Raw genomic sequence first — 24,768 nt, forward strand, 5'->3', positions numbered from 1 at the left:
ATATAACACATTCCCATTTAAAACCTCGAACATACATCGTACATATACAAATTCCTTTCAGAAACTGTCGTCCTATTCCCATTCGTCTATCGACAAACATTCGCCTTTGAATACACTATACATTCAACTATACTAAACCATTTTATCATGGTCTCGCTTTTTACAAAGTTTTCGTACATTCGATGGTCAGTTTATACTGGTTTTGCATAGCTTCATGTGGAGCTATGAGTAGAAAGTTCTCGTTTATAAATCAGAGCAGTATGTAACCGCTGGAAGTTGCCGCCTGCGCCTGACAAGACAGGCTCCTTCAACTTTTGAACCGAAGCGAGGATTTGTCTTTTGAAAACCTACCACTTGACTTGGTTTATGTCTTTTTGTAACCTTTTGTGGGTGGTTTTTTTAAGACGTTTTGATATTTCGTAAAAAATATATATTTTGATTACAAAGAGTTCAGATTATTGTCATATCAGTAAGAGCAACTAGCTTGAGACCCTTCACCAACATCGTATCATTTTGTCACGCTTTTTATCCCTGAAGGGGTAGGTAGAGGTGCACATTATGGCACATAATGCTACTTTACAATGAACATGCACTTTCCACCGTTTGTGTTATAAGTCTCATGTAATGTGAGCCTATTGCCATATACTGGGCACAATTTTAGACTCCGTGATAATCCTTCTTCCTTCCCAACAAATAGATTATTTTTACCATAATTGCTTACAGATATTTTGGGAAACATTAGAACAATAGCGGACAAAAACTACACCTATAACCAATCGCAAATAAAGGACGGACAATTATTAATTCTTATCATTACTTCGAAGTAATCAACGAAAAGACCACAGCAACACCATTTCAACGTCTCCTCATAATCTGATGAAAGTACAAACAAAAATTTGATCGCACTCAAACAAACGGCCGAGGACGGTACGATTCGAGTACAATCAACGATAAATTGTTTATTGCTTTTAAAAGCCCAAATAATATTCAATTTCTCAGTTGTTCCACGGAACTAAGACGCCTGATATTAAATTGAATCTACATCGAATCGTCTTCAGAAATGAGTTCTGAGACGGCCTTCGAGATGTAATATTAAAAGAAAGTGAAACGGGACTTATATTAAATTAAATTCTGGACATCTGTCGTACACTCTGGCGTACTACGAATAAAGATTTGGCATTAATGAATATTTGAATTAATAATTCCTTATTACAATAAATTTGTAATTAATCTTATTATAAATGTTGCTACGATGGAATTTTGAGATGATTTTCGTAATTTGAAACAGTTAATTGTGGGGTAATTATGATTTTGGGAAAAATATTTTGTATTTTATTAAGCTTCGATTTTATTATGAAGACATAATTGATCAATAAACATAATTAGTCAATGAAATTATTATTAAAATTTATTCATTTTCATATAAAAATATAATAAGTAACAACACGTTGTAATAAAAACACCAGCCTACCTGCACGACACAACCCCCAAACGTCCACATAAATAAAGTGTACATAAGCTCCTGCTTCCACCGTGGCAATGTTGATCCGAAATTTAATAACCAAGTATCAATCATAATAAATTCCCAACTTCCACCATCATTACATTCCCCCGAACAAGGTTTTGCTCGCAACATCCCCCTTATTTATAGCTGCTTACGTCACCAAAGTTAAAAAAAAACTAGTCTTGAGTCTTACAACGTTGACGTTCCAATTTCCTTGATCCTTCCAACATAATAGAGTCAGTGGAGGACGACACTTAATTTCCACCGAGCTGGTGACGTATTACTTATGTGAAACTATGAATAAATTCAACTTGTTTTTAAGTGATCATTATGTCTTTAGTTTTATAATTGAGTATAAGTTCAATCGGCTTAAATGTTAAGAAAATATTGAATAAGACAAAGAGGGTGAGCTCTTATTATGGGTAGTTCTTCGAAATTTGATTCTTCGACTGATTCATATGGCCAAAATTTAATTCCACTTTAAGATCTGTAACACGTGTTCATAAAAATGATTGAGTAAATAAGAGAAGGAGTGTATGGCATTCATAACATAACCGGTGAAAATTGGGTGTTTTATGGTAGAAGTGAACTATATTTTAAGTGTATGAGAGCCAGGCTTCGGCACGATTGGGCCGGCTTGACCGAAGTGGTACCACAGCCTCAAAGAAAACCGACGTGAAACAACGCTTGCGTTGCGTTTCGTTGTGTGAATGAGGTTACCGGAGGCCCAATTACCCCCCTTCCCAATCCCCGATTTCCCAGCAAAGCACTTGTAACGCCTCTGGTGTTTCAGGTGTCCATACTTACCATCAAGTGTTATGTCTGCTCGTTTAAAAACAAATATCTGCTCACTCTTTCTCTCTTTATGGGTGTAATATTAAATTATTAAACTCTGACGTACATGTTCGACTTTCACAGCAAAGAAAGTGTTTCAAATAACTCCCATATTTTCCATATTCTCGTTACTTAAAACTTTCTTGAAACAGTTCATAAATATTAGTAAACATAGTTCGCACTTTGCTGTGTACGCTGAGCTACTTATCATTCCTCGGACGTTCAAGAGTCAAGTGGGAGCAAGCGGGTAATATATTATTTTTCTCACTTGATGCCATTGCAAACTATCAGAAATTGCACTGTCATAATCTTTAAATGACTTCATATTTTCATGTCAAAATTACACGATGTTTTTAGAAAATCACAGTCTCGTAAATATATTTCTTCTAGAATATATGATTTTCATGAAATAAGTCACGTTTTTCTTTAATGCAATTTAACTTTACTTTTCTTTTACCCTAATGGTTTGAATAAAAATAGAACTCGAATCTTTAAATCCACAACAACGATGAAATTTTGGCCAATTACTCGGACATTTTAATTAAACAGACAAATCATCTATCTCAAACTTAGCTATTTATCATTTTCTATTAACTATCCCGAGCCGAACTATATCTAAAATCAATAAACTACACGAGGAACAACGCCGCTCTTGATGAGATATTGAATAGGAAACCTCTATCTGCCCTTCGGGAGATAAGGGCTTACTTTCCGTATAAAAGTACAATAATACTTACTTCCATTATCCCGGAAGGCGCATTGCCACAACGATACATGTCCACAGCCCGTCTTAAGAGGGACAATCTTTTAGATAAGGCTTACATGACTAAAACCCTAAGGAAACCAAAAGTAAACAGGCAATACTTTGATATGAAAGTTAAATAAATTCTTTGGTATATTTTGTCGTACATGTTATTCGGATCACGGCGGTGTCCATGATTTATTCCGCGTCACGTTCGCGACTTATCAGTCTCTAGCGAGGAATCAGGTTGGCTCATATATCCTCTAGCGAAATGGAATGGAACGTTCCATAAAAACTCTTCCCTTGACTTACGGTTGATTTTCAAGTATTTTATGTACTACACGATGGCGAGGCTTTTTTAGAAAATTAGAAATTTTATGCGGAAGCCGAAATTCCTTGGGGCCATTTCACAGATTGATATCCTGGCGTGAATCGTGAATTTTGAAACATATTTCGGAGGGGATTTTGATTCATTCATGTTTTAGTATCAGTGTGAAATAGGAGCTTTAGTTATATTTTATGCATATTTTGACAGAATAACTTTGAAATGAGTTCAAGATTTATGAGGTTTGGTTACTGAACCTAACTAACATTTTTTACATGTAATGTGGTCTGATATAAACATTCAAGAATAAGTTACAACAATACTTTGCTTTATGATTTTAAATTACTAAGTTTGCAATTGCACTTAACACATACAGCAGTAATTTTAAAGTGTGGGAGAGCTATGCTTCGGCACGAATGGTTTGACTCAGCCGGAGTGATACCACAGTCTCATAGAAAACCGACGTAAAATAACGCTGACAGTGTGTTTCTTTGTGTGAGTGATCTTCCCGACCACCGATTCCCCAACAACTTTTAAAGTCCTAACTCCCAAAAGCCTGGCAACGCACTTGTAAACCCCCTGGTGTTTCTGCGTCAAAGGGCAGCGACGATTGCTTACCAACGAGTGATCCTTATACACGTTTACCAGCTTACACCATAAAAAAATAACTCTTTCATTTATTTCGTGTTTAATCCTCAACTTTTCTGTTAACTAACCAAAACAAGACAATAGTATCTAAATTAACAAGAGATTTGTTAACTTCATCTTAATGCAATTCAATTCGGCGCTTCATCAAAAACTCTTTATTCAGATTATACAATTTTCTCCAGACTAAATCAACGAAATTTTGTCAGAAATTACAAGAAAAAAATGTCCATTAATTTTTTTTTCCACAGCAACGACTCTTTGAAAAGGCGATGAAGTAAGTTTTAATATAATGATTTACAACTGAAACTCGGATATTATTTTAACAAGTACAGGTGACAAACGTTTTGGGAATTTAAGAACGTAGTAGGTACCTATTTCTTTCTATATTATTTTTTCCAAGTTATTTTCTTTATTGAAATTAATTTTGTCCAGGGCCGTTGACTTGTGTTCGGGTTTTATTTCAATTGAAATTAAATTTTTTGCTTGTTTATGTAAAGTATTTATTTACTTAGAAATCTTGTTGATTTCGTTTTTTGTCACGTTTTTCTTAAAATGGGACTCTAGGTTTAGATTTTTGTAGGTCGAGGTTTAGTTGTTGTTATTCATTTCTTTGTCTTTTAAATTAAACGTAATATAATTCTCGTACTTGTATTAAGTTATTATAAAAAAGCTAGCCCTTTTGCTAGCTTTACCTTTACCTATTGTATACAATAACCATAGGGTATACCTTCTTTTTGAGTAAGGCCGATGATTTCCATCTTGGGTGAGAGGATGGGTATCAGATTTACTAACTAAGACCGTTTCTACTCCTGACTTTCGAGCCGGAGTCGCGGCATCACGGATCTTCCGGAACTCCGTATCGGACATCAGCCCAATCTATGGTGGTCTGATAGCTATTGGAGGCGCGCACGTATCGCAACTCGCCGTATGCTCAGGTCTGGTTCAGGTCGGGTGGCGAGTTACCCTCGCTCGCCTGTGTGCAGGGTTATCACAAGCATATATGAAATAATAAAAAAAAAAACATTAAAAATATTGACAAATAAACAATGTTCAAAATTGATTAAGTGGTTTCTAAGGCAACCCTCACACTCACATTCCAATTTACGATACATATTTTTATAACATAAGCCAAGTCTAGACTGTATTTCACTATATATTTACCAAAAAAATACTTCAAACGAAACTTTAATATAACTTCTCAAAAGATATCGAAAAAAGCATTTATTCAGAAATTAATAAACACATGATTGAGGCGGGTAAACTAGTAGACTTAGTAACTTATAGTGCTGAGAGATATGAATCACTGGCAAATAACCTTTCTTGTAGTTGTACCCACACCCTGCCTCCTGAGCCGGAACATAATACATCTGTTCCACATATGGTTACCCGGCCAGGTACTGATAAGAATGCTTGTGTATTCACTGACTCAATAGGAGCGGGTATTGGGTCTCTTATTTCAAATTGCCTCAATTATAATTATAGTATGACCAATTACTGTTATAATGACATAAAATTTTCACAGATGATACAAAAAATAAAACAACAATGTATCACACAAAATCAGCCTATAGTGTTATTGATGGGTGATAGTACTGGGGTTAAAAAGCGGGATGTATTGGATGGTATCGAAACCTTATTGAATTTAGATATAGGAATGAGGGTAATATGTGCCTTCCCATATTCTGACACTTTGTCAGAAACACAAAACAAAAATATTCATTACCTGAATAATTTAATGTTCACATTGACATGTTGTCATAAGGACAAATTATTGTTTTTCGACACTAACAAATTTGTTAGTGGATTTAATTTGACAAAGGAATATATTCATATTCCTAGGAAATGTAAAGTATTACTTGCTAGATTGCTAGCAAATAATATTAATTTAGTTTTAGATAATTTAAGTGACAAATCTATATTATATAGACAATCTAATAATATAGAGATAAGTAGTATATATAATAGTACGAAGGAGACTCATCATTTGATGGCAAATGTGGGTGGCATTCCTGATAATATTTTAAACTAAATTCTAAGACAACAGAAGATATCAAATTAAATTCTATGAATGTTACATGCATTGGAAAGGTATCTTCTGGCAGTTTAATTAAATCTAAATCTAAGAAAATAGTACATAAGAAGAATACACAAGATAATTTGTTACAATTGTTTTATCAAAATATGCAGGGCTTTTCATCAAAAACTCTAGAAATTGAATTGTTTTTAGAAAAATTTAAGTATGATATTGTTTGTATAACTGAACATTGGCTGAAAAGTTATCAAGTAGAATCTATTAATTTTAAAAACTATTGTGTTGGCAACTTTTTTTGCCGTCAATCAATGATACATGGTGGTAGCTTGATCTTAGTGAAAGAGTCAGTGAAATATAAAGAAAGACAAGATATTACATTACTATCAGTAGAGCACACAATAGAGTTGTCCTGTGTTGAGCTGGATAGGCATATTGTAGTGTGTGTTTATAGGCCTCCTATTTTGCAGAATCTTAGTATTTTCATTTCAGTAATGGAAGATGTACTACAGAAAACATGTTCCAGTAGTAAACATGTTATAGTATGTGGCGATTTTAATGTTGATCTCCTGGAAAAGAACAATAATTGTACTAATTTGTTGAGTCTCTTTAAATCATTTGATTTGTCTAATATTTTCCTAGAGCCCACCCGAGTAACATCCACCTCGGCGACATGTATAGATAATATTTTTTGCAACTGTGATTATTTACATAAGGACATTGTAAATAGATTACCATCTGATCACAGTGGGCTGACAGTCAACTTTAACACTGTCACGACTGTACAAAATAGGGAAATTATGTTCAGACAATTCACAAATAAAAAAATTGAGTTATTAAATCACAACTTAATAAATGAATTAGGCAACCAAATACATGCTAGTGAATACCCGAGTGAGATTTATGACAACTTATTATCCATTATTAAAACACAGTATGATAAATTTTTCCCTTTAAAACGTAAACACATTCAATGTAAGTTTGTTTTTTGTGACTGGGCTACACCAGGTATTCGTATAAGTAGGGAAAAGTTGTTTGAACTTTACGGCATGAAACCATTTAATAGTAGTGAGGCTTTCCACAGTCATGTCTCCAGGTACTCAAAAATATTTAAATCGGTTTGTAAGCATGCTAAAGCACTTCATATTAGCAGTAAAATTAAGACCGCGGAAAACAAAATAAAAACTACCTGGAATATAATTAATAACGAGACAGGTAGAAATAAACCACGTAATGTTGAATTTAATTTAAATACTGAAAACGGACGCATCAGTACAAATTTAAAAGTTGCTCAGGAATTCGAAAGTTTCTTTAAGAATATTCCGCTAAAAACTACGGAAGCATTGAAATCGTCTCCATCTCTTTCTATCGAGCTTCTTAAAAGTAATGTTAAAGAATGCACTTCTGATTTCCGATTTCAATACACAAACCCACAAGCAGTCATCAAAGCATTTAAAGATATTAAAGTTAAGTCGACTGAAGATCTCTGGGGAATGTCGGTTAGGATATGTAGGTCTTTTATAGAGACTATAGCGCCTCATCTAGCTTTAATTTTTAACAAAAGTGTAGATCAAGGAGTTTTTCCAAATTTAATGAAACATAGTAAAGTAGTTCCATTATTTAAATCCGGTGATAGTGCAGAACCCAATAACTATAGGCCGGTCTCTATTTTACCAGTACTCAGTAAAGTATTTGAAAAACTGATACTTACTCAGATGCTGCGTCACTTTAACATGAATTCTATCTTTCATGATCAACAATACGGGTTTACCAAAGGACGCTCTACTACTGACGCGGGGGTAGCTCTGATTAAACGGATTTTCGCCTCGTGGGAAGAAGCTCAGGACGCTATCGGAATATTTTGTGACCTTTCGAAGGCATTTGACTGTGTTGAGCATGGGACTTTGTTGCTGAAGCTAGAACACTACGGCATTCGAGGGGTATCGCTAAATCTATTAAAGTCATACCTTCAGGATAGGCAACTTAAAGTTCAAATAAACAAAGTAAACTCACATGGGGCTAGCGTATCTATGGGTGTACCTCAGGGATCAATACTAGGTCCATTCCTATTTTTGGCATATATAAATGACTTGCCCCATTTATTCAAAAATGAACCTCAAATGGTATTATTTGCTGATGACACATCACTAGTTTTTAAAATAAACAGACGAACAAATAATTATGACGACGTAAATGATGCTCTAATGAAGGTTCAGAATTGGTTTACAGTCAATAACTTAGTCTTAAACGATAAAAAGACAAAATGTATTAGATTTGTTTTGCCAAATGTTAAAAGTAATAAATGTGACATATTATTGAATCGTGAAAAATTAGAATTTGTAAAAGAGACTACTTTCCTGGGAATCACCGTAGACGACAAATTGCAATGGGGTCCTCACATTACATCTCTAGCGGGACGATTAAGCTCTGCAGCTTATGCTGTCTGGAAAATCCGACAGTTAACCGACATAGACACGGCAAGACTAGTGTACTTCAGTTACTTCCATAGCATCATGTCGTACGGCATTTTACTGTGGGGACAGGCTGCTGACATTGAGTCTATTTTTATTTTACAAAAGCGCGCCGTCAGAGCTATCTACAATCTTGGTCGTCGCGAATCTCTCAGGGAAAAGTTTAAGGAGATCAATATTATGACCGTTCCATGTCAATTTATCTATGAAAACATTATGTATGTTAGGAAAAATCTAAACTTGTTTGACAAAGTGTCTGACAGACACAATTATGAAACTAGACATAAGGATAGATTGAGCCAGCCATTCTTTAGATTGTCAAAAATAAGTAAGTCGTTCATGGGATTCGGTGTTAAATGTTATAACAAAATTCCAGAGGAAATAAAACACCTAAATGAAAAACAATTTAAATTATGTATTAAAAAAACGATGTGTAGATTAGCATACTACAAATTGAATGATTATATAGAGGATAAAAATGCTTGGAGGCAGGCTGGTCCAGCTCCACAGGGTAACGAAAAAATAAAGTAATTCCAATAATGTAATAATAAAACCATGTTATTTCAATTTGTTCTGTTAAATTAGATACAATCATTGTAAATGTGAGAGCCCTGTAATTAGCTAAAACTGTATTAGACTAGTAGAATGCACTTGTGTCAGCTTGGAGTTGTCATGCTCACTCAAAGGTCTCATTGGCGGTGGCACGGGCATTGGATCGCTCGATTCCCTGCAACATGGTTGAGTTGGGCGGTGCTGGTGTACGTGTCATGTTCGTGAACGGGCGCTGTCAACTGGGACTGGTCAGCTCCAGACTGCATTAAGATTGTTGTCCTCAGGGTTATTTTCTTTTTCTATCACTTTGACTAAATATTAGTTTTACATTGTTCTCACATAGTTGAAGCAATCGAAACAATGTAACCATGAATTGTATTGTGAATCTGATTGGAAAAGAGTAACCTATGGAGTTTCTTGCTCGTTCTTCTCCATAGGAATCTACACTTTGGAACGAGCAAATAGCTTCACTAGAGGACTGACCGACAGACTGACGTTATTAATATTATTATATTTGCTTTGACGTTCAAAAGTGCCTTCCTGGTCTAATTGAAATAAATAATTTTGACTTTGACTTTGACTTTGACTTTGACTATTTTATGTACAAACTCTTCAAATTCTACTTCAAATAATTACAGAATCTTCAGAAATTGGCACGTTTAAAAGTTCCCAAAGCGAAATACTTTTTTGCCTATCGTTCGCCTGATCGCCTCTATCCTTAAAGCCAGGTAATACAGAAGTTTCGCAAACGAAAATTACTTTCGTACAAAATTTCACCCCTTATCAAATTCAATTCGAAAACTGCTGAATACCGCAAACTTTATAAATGAAACTACCTATTGGGTTTCGGGGAAAAAATCAACAGATGCGTACTTACCTATACTTTTTTAGGGATTGTATTTTTTTCTCGGTCCGTAAAACAGGATTTAGCGTGTTGTACCTAAATGCCTAAAAATATTTTAGTTTATTGAGCTGCAATTGTTTTTTTTTATTTCGCTTTGTTTCGAACATGTCGTTCTCATATTGCTGGCCCGCATTAGGTTTGTATTGAATTTTGACTAGTATTTTATTGTTAGTTTTGAACATAGGTCTTTAAAAAAAAAAACGCGTTGCCTCACACTAGGATTTCATCATGTGCCGTGGGTTTACAAACATACAATTTCACATGATATCCAAACCCGAACCAACAATTTATGGATCACACAAAGAGTTGTTCCGTGCAGGAATCGAACCCGCTACACATTGCGCGGTAGCCGATCACTCAACCAGCGCGCCAACTGTGCAGTCAAAGTCAATAGACTTTTTTAGAAGATTTTAAACTGTAAATTGGTTTTAATGTAAAATTTTAAACTGACACAAAACACAATTCAATATTTCTCAAAGTTACCACTGCCTAATAATCTAAACTTCTAAATATTTTGTAACAAAAACATTGATTCCTAAAGAAATTGACACGAAAACAACGCACTCAACACTAAAAACATTCCCAAACACTACATCACTACATGAGCAACACTAAAAACATTCCAAGTACTTACCACATCACCACACAAGCAAAAACTCTCAAAAAAACAATAAAAACAAGTCTAACCATTACTTGTTTCAACAAAACACCTCGGCGGCCATATTTATTGTAGCTTGCGCAATCTTACGTAACAACATCCAGGGAAAGTTTTTCATATCAATGATTTATGCTTCTACTTGCGTCAATATTTGCTATCTCTCACGACCGGATAGGCGTAATAGGTACAGAAATAGAGATCTATATTGTATAGGTATCGTAAGAGAAACATACTGGAAATATGAATTACTTATGTATTACAGGAACATATGAAATGAGATGGATCGTGTTATGAGACGAGTTTGTTCGTAATCTTTTCCTGCTTGTTCCTGTTAGGTAATCAAATGAATTGTAGGACTCGTTGGCTGAGTGGTCGCAAGTGCGACTGCCGGGCAAGGGGTTTCGCATTCGATTCCCGAATCGGGCAAAGTAATATACCGGACTTTTTTTAGCTTTCCGAAATTTCTCAGTAGTAGCACGGGGTTTGGAATTGTGAGCAGAATATGTTAATAGGGTCAACCCTTAACGACTTATAACACATGGTGAAAGTGGGTGCACATTGTACAGTCCCTTCTGGGATAAAAAGACGCAATGTTACTTTTATAACAAAAACACTACATCTTAGAAATATAAAGTGCTGCAAATGTACATAGGCGCTAATCGCTTCGTCAACAGCCTATAAGTAGCCACTACTGATGAAACACCTCTTCTCGTACGGAGAATATTTTTGACTGAAGAAACTACTCGTTCCCATTTGTTAGATTTGCAACCACACTAGATCAAAAAAGCATAGTATCATAAAGAAATAAAATAAAATAAAATGTAAGCTCACATATTCCCATCAATATCATATCCCATAGCTTTATAAATTCCGTTAAATAAGATAGTTCGTTACCCAGGCAGGCGGAAAACTTATATTTCCCAGCTTCCCCCGTCTCATTTGAAAAGGTACTCTGTAAAATATAATGTGGGTATTTCTGTGTGGTTTGCGTATAACGTCACGCACACATAGGAACAAATGTGTGTGTTACTATAAATCTTTCGTAACCTTTACTTGAGTAGGTTAAGGTTAAAATGATGTTGATGTAGTGTAACGTAGATAGTACCGTGATTTTTCGTTTTTAAAAGAGGTAAGCAAATGTAATTTTAATTATTAGATTATTATTAAATTAAAGGCGTGTCGTTGTGTTGTTGTTGTGTTGTAAGCAAATGTACCATTTGCAAACATAAGACACAATTTTAGACCTTAGTATATTAATAAGAACGTTGAAATTCAATTAAACGACACAGTTAACTTAAATACTAATCACAAAGAAGATCCAAGATAATATTCAAATAGAATAATTCTAAACAAATTGAGTGAAAATTTTCATGTAAATGTTAAAAGATATTAAATCAGCACTTTAGATTTGTTAGGCCGTTTAAATAATGAGGTAGAGTCCCTGCAATGCATTTTAAATTAATATAAATCTGTCTCCCGTCTCATTTCCATGAAAAAGGTACGAAAAGATATATAACATTTAAATAGTCTTCAAAAAGGTGTAACCCATTTATATCATAAACAAATCATGATGCGATGTAACAAAAAGACAAACAAAAAAAACACATTTCCCCATTTATAATATTAGTAAGAATTGTCTGTTACTATAAGTTTCGGTCCATTTAACTAATAGTAATTGCCATATAAACATGAGAGCCGTATAACTCCTGTTTCAAAACCGTCTAACACGAATGTTCTTTAATTTCGTTCTCAAGTGACATAAATTGAGTGGAAACCAATAATACCCGTATGGGGGTATGTGCGGGTACGAGGCTTTATCACGTCGTACGTGATGACATTTCTATTGAGACGATGGCACTTACCCCCATACGAACCTTAAGACTCTCCACTTCGAAACGACGATAATTGTATGTGGAAATTGAAATATATATAAAAATACAACTTTCTTTTGTACCGACATTTTTAAACGGAATACTTAATTTCTTTGGAGAATATTTTTCGAAGGTAAACTCCCATTTCGTATTTATAATTGTGAAAGTAAAAGGAGGATGTTGTGTAGCATGTGAGGCGTACGGAATCCTGTTTGAAAGTGCTGAAATATATGAGACGTGTTTTTTTTTGCGATATTTTCTCCGAAGTCCTCACTTCGGAGAATGTATCGTTTTTCAAATATGTTATTAATTTATGTTAACGTTTTTTATTTACATTATCGCTGTTTGAGTAATTACATTATAAGAAATGAGAATCTATGTATATATGGCTATAAATACGTAAACAAAGAGTATTTTATTAATTTTCTCTTTTTTAGTCGACTTCAAGGCGGTAAACGAGCAGACAGTTCACCTGATGGTAAGCAATTGCCGCCGCCCATAGACACTTGAAACACCAGAGGCGGTTTTCTGTGGGGCTGTGCCGAAGCATGGCTCTCCTCAAACTATTTAGTTTTATTAGTCTTTAACATGATATATGGAAAATTACTTCAAAGCTAAGTCACCTCTATCTGTTTAAGGACATGTCCTAACAAGTAACAACCTGTTACTATCATTGTGCAATCTATATTTACGTCAAAGGAGGTTTCAAGTATTGTACGTTGCAATAGCCGTCAGCTGTAACTTACGTGCTACACAAAAGCCGTGCCTTTGCTACGCCGTAGGCCATGTCGCTGCTACGACAGGTCTACGGCTACGCTGTACCACAAATTGATATCCACAAAGTGAGGTGATCGTGTTTGATGATTAACTTAAAATTATACAATGATAAAATAGGTAAATAAAGAAAATTATAATATAAATGTATTTAATAGGTGTTTGAATCTAAAAGTAAGAGGAACTTCTTGGGAAACGAGGATTATCGTCCGGCTAGATGATTACTTATACCTAGCTATGAAACAATTGTACTTTGAGACCCAAAGTCTATAACCTATAGGAATCCAGAACAAAACGTATATTAATTATGCAATGGTATAGAAGTTTGGTTTAAAATTACCCTGTTGAGTTAAAGAAACCCGATCTTACGGTAGTTAAAATTTTGTTTGCCACAAATCTCTATATTTTTTATAGAAATAAAAATGACATTATTTCTTTAGAATGAGTCATGTTGGCTCTCTTTCGTTCTTGGCACACAAAATGTGATATGCTAACAGTATAATAATAATACCTACCATCGGTCATAATTACATTTTCAAAGGAAAAATACATTAAATATCCTGTTGTGAACACCAATTTTATTGTTACCAACCAAATATTTTTCTTTTCATCAAACAATTTTTTGCAAAAACTTGTTGTTCTGCGAAAATTAAGTGTCAGATTCAATATAATATTAATTACGTATGTTTTGGGCGATTCTCTCCATGTTTTGTGTTTACAACTTTTTTTATTTTGTGAAAAAAAACGGTCATGTTTACAAAATTTATGTTCATTGCTTAGAATTTGGTTGCGAAATTAGTCTGGGTGTTTTTCCGGGTCGAGAAAAGTGTAATTGGATTTTTAACTAACTTAAAAAAATGAGAAGGTTCCCAATTTGTCCGAATACTTTTTTAAATAACACAAAGACGCGGGTTTTTGAACACCCTATGACAATGATCCTTTCTTATTACATGGGACTAATGTCATTAAGTATATGTATATCCATTATTGTACATAAAATGTATTTTACCTTTTAAGGGTAAAAGGACGTGGTGTCCTTGAGATCTATACTGATTATACAGTTTAAAATATAAATTAGGGGTTGATTTTATTAAAATTCTTTTTTTTTACAGTCGACTCTTCTAGTACCACTAGTTTCTGCCAGCGGCTTCATTCGCATTTCCGTGGGATAAAAAGCCTATATTTAATTCCGGAGCATCATTTACTCCTGTTCCAAATTCCATACCGATCCCTTCAGCCGTTTTTGCGTAATTGAGTAACAAACATACACAAACACAAATTCACAATCTTTCGCATTTATAATATCAAAGTAAGATAAGATAAAATAAAATACCTAAACTGTTGCGTATATTTCCCAAAATATTTCACTTCGAATCAGTCCGGTTCCGCCGACCTAGATTCCTCGGCGTCGATAAAAGCCTCACTTCCTATTGAAAACGTAACCTAGGCTACAGGCAAACCAACTCGCACTTGACTATAGAATTGGATCTCAAACTTTAGAAGATTATTTTTGGCAATCAAAGTTGAAAACACACTAATGTTATAAATGTGAAAGTTTCTTTGTTTGGATATTTGTCCGTCAATCACACTGAAACTATTGAACGGATTTTGATGAAATCTGGTATGCAGACAGGATAATTATGAGCTGACTTGGGTAATAGGATACTTTTAACCCACGACAATGCAGACTCAAATAAGCTCTGAAACAAACAGATTGATTATGAAAATTCTTTCACCATTAAACAGTTTATTTTTTAAGAACTGACAGAATATTTTTACCCTGTTCATCCAACAGGATTGAAACAACACCTACTGAAATCTAAATTCTTGCTGCGGTTTGCCTAACGCGTTACCGGGGCACCGGCTCAAAAAACAGGAGTAGAAACGGGGTGATTTTTAGTCAGTAAGAGTCTAATACTCCCTCTCGTATCACCCAAGACAGGAGAAGTAATGGGATGACTTTTCCCCTTTGCAAAAAGAAAAGCGAGCGTCGGTGCCGTCGAAATACTAATAGTTGATAATTTTGTAATAGAAAATATTAGGTTTTTCTGACCTTTACATTGAGTTTGAAGTACTCATAGTACCACTCGACATTTACTAAATACACAAGACGTAATAGCCCTCTTTGTGGGCACTAAAACAATTTTACAAATCATGAACAGAAATAGTTCATTCAAGCCTACTCTATCTAAATATAGTTTCTCATTTCTTAGAAAAAACACTCCCTTTATTTTCCTAACTCTATAATTTATCGTGTCAAATACAATTTAAACAATTTATTTCATTCTAGTTCTTGTTAAGAAAACTAAATTGATTGCTGTGTTTGTTCCCTAAATATAAAATTTTACTTCAATTGTCTCAGAAATTCCTATTTTTAATAAACTTGAATATTATATAATAAAAGACTAAATAATATAACGCTAAAACTAAAATATATACAAATTATACAACTTAAAAATGAAATATAAGAAACATAAAAAAGATTTTCAATCACCTTTTTTGAGGGGTAATAATCATCCAATGACTTCTTCCACTTTGGGTGAAGCGAGATGGAGTGTCAGCCTCTTACTGACTAAAAGTCACCCCGTTCCTTTTCTTGCTTTGAGTCGGAGCTGTACGTTGTCCATTCACCACTGCAGTGTCAACCATCCTCTTTACAATATCTTTACAATAGAAATAAACAGAAGTAAATAGTTTCTTAATTAAAAAATAAATGATTAATTCATTGTTGTACCAATTCATTACACGTTGAGGGCGGTTTCATTATTTTTTGGCACAAATTCTGCTGCGTATTTCAATTACTAAGGTCCGTTTGAAGTCGAGGCCTTTTCCTCAAACTAATTTAATGTTTAGGTACAAAACAATTGTGGTTTACGAAAGCTTTCACTCAAGTGCGTAGCTGAAAGACCTGAAAATGTGTTGTTTACTTTGTTAGGAGGCAATTGTTCCAACAACTATGTAGTACCTGCCTATATTACATAATGTTCTATTGTTATTAAATATCAGTAATGGAACGATGTTTGTATTGGCCTTTCACTTTTGAATTGTAACAATATAGACAATATACTGCATGATGCGATATTACCAGTTTAAACACATTAAAATCATAATGTAATATTCAGAAAGGTAATTTGTGTAGGAAATAAACAAACAATTACACTTTTTGGTTCCCGAAGATGTAGACAGACACATTCCTAGAACATTACACTTTTCACCAGTTATGAAATTATGAGTCACATGTAACTGTGTAGAGCATTGTTTAGAACGCTTTTACATTAGGTTTCGTCCAGCGCAGCGTTATCATGGCGTATGCACCGCGTTAGCTCAGCGTTCAATTGACTACAGAGGAAACGCCTGCGCCACGAAGTTGTCTGGCATTCTGGCGTTTATTGAACGCCTACGCTAAACAAGTGAAGGCGATACAATATCTGACCATATTTCATTAAACAATTTTTTTTCAAAACTGAAAGAGCCTCAATAAAGGAAACAATGTAACAATAAAGTTTGAGCGACGTTGGCGCCGATTTTATCCTTTTTTTATTTGAGGTGCATTATCTGGTTAGTCTCAGTTCAGTCCATATTTGATCAAAACTTTTTGGATCACTTCCAAAATTCAACTGTTATTTTCAGAAAGGACGGTAAAAAGCAATGGAGTAAACTGAGTTTCTGATATTCGTACCAAAGTTTTAGACAATCTTGTGAACCAAAAACTATGTTGGCAAATGTTCTCTGTTTGCATAAAAATGTACGAGGAACTAATTTAATTTCTTAGTATTTTTACTAAGAAAGTCTTGTAAGTTCTTTTACTAATTATTGTACCACTTCATTGGCGTTGGACAGCCGTGCTTTTTTTTTTTTTTTTTTGAGGGGGGAAAATCATCCAATGACTTCTCCCGCCTTGGGCAAGGCGAAAGGGAGTGTCAGACTCTTACTGACTAAAAACCACCCCGTTCCTTCTCCTGCTTTTCGACCCGAAGCCCCGGTAAACCCGCTAGGTAGTCCGCAGCTCCGGATCAGGCATCAGCCCTACTGGGCCCCATCTGTGGTGATCTGATGGCTCTTTGAGGCGCGCGCGGAACGCGACGCGCCGCACGCACGGGTCTGGATCTGGTCGGGCGGCGAGCTACCCTTGCTCGCCGTCCGCAGGCCCGCACTTACGGTGGCCGGAGATCGTCTCGCGATCCCCGACGCCCGGAGTGTCTCTCGCGACGGCTGGGGCGTGAGGAGGTTTGTTCTCTCACGCGCCCCGCCTCCTCCTTAGCTAGCATGACTGCTTCGCAGAAGGAGGAGACGGCATCCCAGTCCCTCTCGCTCCGCACCATGGCCTGAACCAGTGCCGGGCGCGAGAGGTCGCCGTCGCCGACCACATCCCTGAGGACTTGGCGGTGCTCAGCCCACGCAGGGCACACCGCCACCGTATGTTCTACCGTGTCCTCCGGGCGGTCCTCACAGTGATGACACCCGGGCGTTTCCTCCCGCCCAATAAGAAACAGGAACCTACCGAAACTCCCATGTCCGGTAAGCACCTGCGTCAGGCGGTAGGTGAGGACGCCGTGGCGCCTCTCTAGCCACTCCTCAAAGAGGGGACTTACCGCTGCAATGACAGCGAGCCCAGCCCTCGGTTGCGACAGTCGTTGCTGCCATTCCGCCATGAGATCGCGCCGGAGCTCGTCCCGCCACGCACTGATCTGGCGCGGCAGTGGAGTTTCGCCCCGGCGACACGCGTCGGCGCGCAAACTGAAGACGCGCGCGAGCACCTTCGCCTCCAAATCCCACGGCGGTAATCCGGCAAGGAGGTTCGCCGCCTCTCCGGAGATCGTGCGATATCCTCGGATCACCCGGATGGCCATGACCCTCTGAGAAGTGAGCAGCGCCCGAGCTGGTCGCCGCATCAGGTTCGGCGCCCACACAGGGGCGCCGTAGAGGGCCATGGACCGCACGATCCCCGCGTACAACCTCCGGCAGGAGGCATTTGGCCCCCGAGGTTTGGCAGGAGCCGCTTAAGCGCAGCCCCCGTCCGTTCCAACTTAGGAGCCAAACGTCGAAAGTGTTCCACGAAGTTCCATCGACTGTCGAGGACGAGTCCTAGATACTTCATCGTAGTCTCGACGCCGATGGAAACCCCTCCCGCCGTTATTTGGGACCCACCCGGAGGTGGCGCGTTCCCGGGGCCATGAAAACACATGGCCTCGGACTTGTGGAGCGCCACCTCGAGTCCCAATTGCCGGATCCTATCAACAACTGTCGCAACCGCTCTCGCCATTAAGTTGGCCGCCACCTGGTGCGACCTCCCGTGCGCTAACACTAGCGTATCGTCGGCGTAACAAATTACGCTGACGCCGTTTGGGAGGTCGGTGCGCAGCACCCAGTCGTAACCGATATCCCACAGGAGCGGTCCCAAAACCGAACCCTGTGGCACACCGCGCGACATCTCTCGCCGTTTCCATTCGCCCTGGTGACCGGGGTATATGACATACCTGTCTGTCAGGTAAGCCTCGATTATACGACGGAGGTAGGTAGGCACCCGGTGATACCGGAGTGCCTCCAGTATGCAGCTCCAGGGTAGGGAGTTGAAGGCGTTGGCGATGTCCAGAGACACCGCCACAACGACCTTACCCCTGGACACTGCAGTCCCCGTCGTGAGGTCCCTTACGCGCATGATGGCGTCCACCGTGGAGCGCCCTCTGCGGAAGCCGAACTGGCCGTCCGCGAGGTCCGGCCCAATTCCGGACAAGTGCGCGACGAGGCGGTTCGAAATTATCCTTTCGAAGACTTTTCCCACCTCGTCGAGCAGCACAATGGGCCGGTACGCGGACGGAGAGTCCGCAGGGCGCCCCGGCTTCTTCACGAGGACCAGTTTTCCCGTCTTCCACTGAAGTGGGAACTGGCCCCTCTCCAAGCATGCGCTGTAGAGACCTATTAGTCGAGGCCCGAGAGCCTCCGAGGCCAGGACCCACGCCTTGCCATGTAGGCCATCGGGTCCTGGGGCGGTGTTCTTGGCGCCCATCCGGCGCACCGCCGCTCTCATTTCTGCCTCGGTCACCTCCGGAACGATGTCGCCGTCGTCGTCACTGTGGCCCGCATTGGGCACCGCAGGGGGCGGAGTCATGGATGGAGGGGTGAAACCCCTCCGTAGTCGGGGGAACAAGGCGCCGACTACTTCCTCTACGACCTCTGGCCGGAGACTCTGAGTCAGCGGGGGAGCCCAGGTGCGGAGCTTATCACGCACCATCCGATAGGGGCGCCCCCATGGATCTCTGTTCAGAGTCTCCAGCATCTGCCGGCGGGCTTCCTCCTTAGCCCGCCAAATCTCCGCTTTGAGGGCGGCCTTCGCCACCTTGTACCCCTCGTACAACTCCGCCTCTCTTACCTCCGCGTCTGGAGCGCGGATACGGAGCCTGCGGTGCCTCGTGTACCGGCGGCGCGCAGCAACGCACGCATTGCGCAGAGCAGCCAGCTCTTGCGACCACCAGTACACCTGGCGCTTGCGCTGACCTGGCCGGACCCGGGGCATCGCCACGTCACATATTCTGGACATGGCGTCCTGGAGCCATCTTGCCTCCTCGTTGATGTCGGCAGGCCTGTCCGGTGGTATCACCCAGGCCTGCACGATTGCGGCTTCCAGGAAAAGCTCCCGGTCCAGCTGTCTTAGCGCCCAACGCGGGCCACATGGGGCCTGTCTGACTGGCGGGTCCGCGGACTCGGCGGAGACGTTGAACCGGATATACCGGTGGTCGGAAAACGTCTCCACCTCCTCCATAACGCGCCAGTCAACAACACGCGGTGACAGAGCGGGGCTGGCGAACGAGATATCCACCACCGACTCACCCTGCATCCGCACACACGTGGGGACAAAACCCCGGTTCAGGACGACTAGGCCTGTCTCCAGAGCCCAGTCTTCCACCATCCTACCCCGAACGTCAGTGAACCGGGAACCCCAAGCCAAGTTTTTGGCATTGAAGTCCCCGAGGACAAGCACGGGGAGGGAACGGAACCCGACGACGACGGCGACCAACTCCCTAAGGGAGTTGTGGAACTCGGCGAGAGTTCGGTTCGGAGAGAAATACACGCCCACCACAGCGATCTCTCCGAACCGTGCTGCAACACAACCCCGGCCTCTCCGAGCGCTCTCGAGAGTCGGGGTACCGGCGGCGGCCGACGAGATGATGGTCACCGAGCCGTCCAAGTCCGCCACCCAGTGATCCCTGGGCGGGACGAAATACGGCTCGGAGACTACGGCGACATTGATCGACCACTGCGCCATGCTCTGGAGCAGGAGATCCTGAGCAGCGGCGCAGTGGTTAATGTTCGCCTGGAGGAGGCGGAATGGATTCATTAATGGCAATCCATTACAACCTCCCCCCTGGCGGCATTACAGCCGGCGGTGGCCGTGGCGGCAGTGGCAGTGGCGACTGCCACGGTGGCGGCGGCGGAAACGACGGGGGCGGCGGAGGGCCTACCCTTGGCCCTGGGTTTGGTAGGTGGGGAGCAGGCCTTGCTCCCGACCCGGTGGTTGGCCGGCTTGCCAGCAGCCGCACATGCGTCGCAGTGCAGCGGGGCAGTGCACGAGCCAGCCTTGTGACCGGGCTGACCGCAACGGAAGCAGCGGTCACGTGGCCCACGTGGCAGCGGTAGCACCTCAGAGGCCGGGCCTCGAGCAGCTTGACCTGCGCCGAGACCCAACCCACCAGGAGCCTTTTGCCCTCCTTAATTTTTTTGGCCGCTGTGACGGGGCAACTCACTACCACCGTGCGCAGCCCCGAGTTGTCCGGACGGATGGTGCCTGCCTTGACCTGATCAGCAGGGCACCCTCCCGTCCTGGCGACAGCGGCCACCACCTCATGCTCCGTCACGGAGTCGTCCAGGCCCATTATTCGCAGATCCAAGCACTTAGTGGGCCTGGACACGCGAACCTCGTCCGCACCGAGACACGCCCGAAGCCTTTCGGCTAAGGCGTCAGCGGACGGGCCGCTGGTTGCGCCGGGGACCTCCAATAAACGGGCTCCTGTTGCGGTCGCTTTAATAGCGAACCCGTTAGGGGCCCCGAACTCCGCGGGAGTCACCGCCCCCTTCAATTTGGCGAGGACGTCGCCATATGTCATGCCCCTTTTCACCGCATCGGGCTGTAATGTTATCACTACAGCCGCGGTTTTGGGGGCGAGAAGCAAGGCCGCAGCGCGCTTTTCTTTGCGCTCCTGCTGCCGCCGCTGCCGCTGCGCTTTCTTGCGGCGCTTTCTCGCTTCTTTGGCGACTCTCCTCGCCTCGCCGACGACCTGCCACTCACTGCCGTCTGGGCCCCTTGCTGTCGGGGTAGGCGCACCTGTGGCTAGGGCTTCAGCCTGCTGAACCGCAGCACCCTTTCTCCTTCTTTTGCGTCCTGAAGACGCGTTCGCCGCCGGTGTAGCTTGTGCCTGCACCGCTGGGGGTGCTGGGGTCCTCGTTGGAGGAGCCGCTCGTGGCCTCGCCACCGTTTGAGCACCGCAGCCAGTCTGACCAGAGGAGGTCGAGGACCTGGCCGCAACAGCCGCGTATGACCTCGAGGTCGCTAAGCTCGAGGCCGCTAGCGAGGGACGAAGGAGTCTGCCCTCCAGCACATTAAAACGCTGCTGGAAGGCAGCCATCTCCCTGCGCATCAGACCGAGCATATCGGGCTCCGCCGAGGGTTGAGGATGGCTTCCTCGGCAAGCGGCTAGCTCAGCCTTGGTAGACCGGAGTTCGGTCTCCAGAGCCGCGTTGGAGGCGGATAAGCGCGCCAGCTCCTGCCGCATTTCGGCCAGCTCGTGGTGCACTTTTCCCGCTGAGGGGACTTTGCACACATCAAACACCGCCGCCATTATTTCAGCCTCCATTGACTTTATCTGAGCGGCTTTGGTAGACTGGGATTTCTTCCCAGCTACCTGGCGGAGCGCTTCTCTGACGGTTTGGCGCAGCGTCCCAGTGCCGCGCTCGCCTTCCATATCGTCGGCGTCTGAGACCTCCTTTATAGAGGAGTCTGAGAGGGCGCCACTTCTTGGGGTATCCTCCGCGGCCGGACGCTTAGCCGGCTTGGACCGCGCAGTGGCTGACAGCCTCTTGGCCTTTCCCCTGCCTCTACCCCGCGCAGTCGTGGGGATTTTAGGAGGCGCCGGGGCCTCCTGCGTATTTGAGGACGAGGACAGTCCTCGAACCTCCTCCGTCCTGGGACGCTTGAACGTCGATCTTGTCTGGCGCATTGAAATGACGCTCACGCCAGACACAGATGACGAGTCGGACTCCGAGTCCGACCCCTTCCGACTTGGGGCCCGTGTGTGGGACTTGCCGGACGAGACCAGCGCCTCCCCACGGGCACCAGAGCCACTGGGGCTCTCTGCCACAACAACTGCAGGTGAGCTAAGCTCACCTGCTCTCTCCTTCTCTGGTGGTTGTTCTTTTAAATTTATGTTCTCCATATAGTTCCCACGAGTGTGGGGGAAATATTCAGTCCACCCAGGCAGTGCCCCTGTACCTGGGTAAGTGTATATTTGTAACCCAACTAGAGGGTCCACCGGTCCCCTAGCTGGGGGTGCGCTCGAGACTGACACTACTCCTCAGCCACGCATACCCTCGCCGCGCACCAGAACTTGGTATTGAAGGATTTTTTTTATAGAGGTTATCTTCCTCGCGGTCCGGGCGATTAAGCCAAGACCCTCGTCCCGTTCAGAGTCATAAAACATGACCATGATCTCTTCCCGGGTTACGATGTCAACGGTTGCAATCGAGGACAGTTGTGCCCCGATGCCGCTCGTTGGCAGGGTGAGTGCACAACGAGCACCGTCCTTGCCTCTCCGCCACGCTCTCTGCTAGGTTCAGAGAGACGGGCGGAAAGACGCTCCTTCAGAGGCGCAGGCCATGTGTCAACACAAAGCCGCCTTCAGAACCCATCTCAGGTTCTTCCGCTCCGTCCAGAAATTCGCTACAGGCAATAGCCACTCCAACCCTATCACCCCCGTTAGGGGGACTATCGCCTGTACCCAGGGTGCACCACGGGGAGGTCTTCTGGCACCGCACCCCTGGACAGCCGTGCTACGGTACAAAATAAGTCTCTACAAAAAAGATGTGAAAGCAACAATTCTGTACCTGTTTAAATCTAATCTGTTGCCACGCAACGGCTGCGAAATTCCTCCTCCTTGTCTATTACCGAGAATTAAGTAACTCAAGAAGTCCAATAATCTCTCTTCGACACTACAAAACAATTTAGAAAATACGAAAATTTCCGAGAAATACTGAAATTAAGGACAAATTGATGTTCTAGGCTACAAACCGACCCAGTTTCGTAATTCAATACAAAAACTAAGGCGTTACAGGACAGTTTACTAAATACAATTAGCCCAGATAGACATTTACATAATTCTGTCTTCACCCAGTCCAAAACAATTAACAGAAATATAATGCGGTTGTAAATATTTTTAGTTCTACGTAATTGTTTTCTAGATTTATTTGTAATTGTTTATTAATGTAATTTGATGGCCTACAAAGTTACATCTCCTCTCTTAATATAATTATATAACTCCTTTTTTAGAAAGTTTTTTCTAGTTATTTACTGCGTCAAGCAAAGTAATGCTGGATTTTTTTCGGAACTCAGTAGTAGCACGGAGTCTGGAAATGAGCCCGGTATAATTAGGCAATAGACTAACCTCCAATTACATAGGCCTTAGAAATTGTGAAAAGTGGGTGTACATTGTTCAGTGGCATTAGATTACTATGATGAGATATAGATATGTGCTTCTCCTCCTACACCGTCGGGAATAACGGTGTGAAGATTTTTTTTTAATAATTTCATCGTTATCTGCGCTTAGATTAGAGGAGTATACTGCACAGTAAGGGTCTACATTTATCAATTGAATATACAATCTAAAAAATGGTCACAGATCAAAAGAAAAAGAAACTTACAACACTTCAGTTAACTATTTCCTCTCAATTACAAGTATGACATTTACCTAGTTTATGTTTATAGTTTTATACGCCGAACACTTATTCTACGAACTCATGACACAGTCACTATTCATTTTACCACAAAAAAAAGAGATTTTTTTCCTAAAACGGCCTGCGTGTTGGCTGCAAAGCAATCAGTGAATATCAAAACAGTAAAGTTGCACTATGCAATAGTTTACACAGACTACGTAATAGGATTACACTCATCGAATCGGACGGTCGCTTAACCGTGCAATGCGACTCGGGGACAGAATTACCCCAGCGGACCACACCATTACAGCCCATTAATAGGGCAATTTAAACTCAGTTAACGTTTCGCGTGTTCGCTCGAAACGGCTTTTATCACGTATAATGGCGGATTTAGAACGTATTTTTGTTGTGGAAACTGCTACTGTCCGTGTACACGTCTGTTGCACGCCGAGATTTTTCTTTGAACAGCTGTTTTTTTGTTGCGGAAGGAGCAATTAATGGACAAGCAAAAATTTGTAGAGTGACCGCGTCGTGGT

General features: G+C 41.5%; 1 protein-coding gene across 1 annotated transcript; it reads right to left on the bottom strand.

Annotated features, from left to right (window-relative positions):
• Positions 1-1,114: 1,114 nt before the first annotated feature.
• On the bottom strand, positions 1,115-22,740 carry LOC126912629 (uncharacterized). Its single transcript, XM_050705642.1, has 2 exons — positions 21,427-22,740; positions 1,115-1,159 (listed from the first exon to the last, which is right to left on the bottom strand). Exons 1-2 carry the CDS (start codon positions 22,738-22,740, stop codon positions 1,115-1,117), a joined length of 1,359 nt encoding a protein of 452 aa, XP_050561599.1.
• Positions 22,741-24,768: the final 2,028 nt, after the last annotated feature.

Source organism: Spodoptera frugiperda, chromosome 27 (genome assembly GCF_023101765.2).
Source record: "Spodoptera frugiperda isolate SF20-4 chromosome 27, AGI-APGP_CSIRO_Sfru_2.0, whole genome shotgun sequence".
NCBI lineage: Eukaryota > Metazoa > Arthropoda > Insecta > Lepidoptera > Noctuidae > Spodoptera > Spodoptera frugiperda.

What these genes read in the sequence shown, in the direction of transcription:
- LOC126912629 (XM_050705642.1), bottom strand. Translation starts at nt 22,740, where the DNA reads ATGGAGAACATAAATTTAAAAGAACAACCACCAGAGAAGGAGAGAGCA. An exon ending in TAACATTACAGCCCGATGCG is followed by an intron (nt 1,160 to 21,426) that starts GTGAAAAGGGGC and finishes CTTTATTCGTAG; the next exon opens with TACGCCAGAGTGTACGACAG.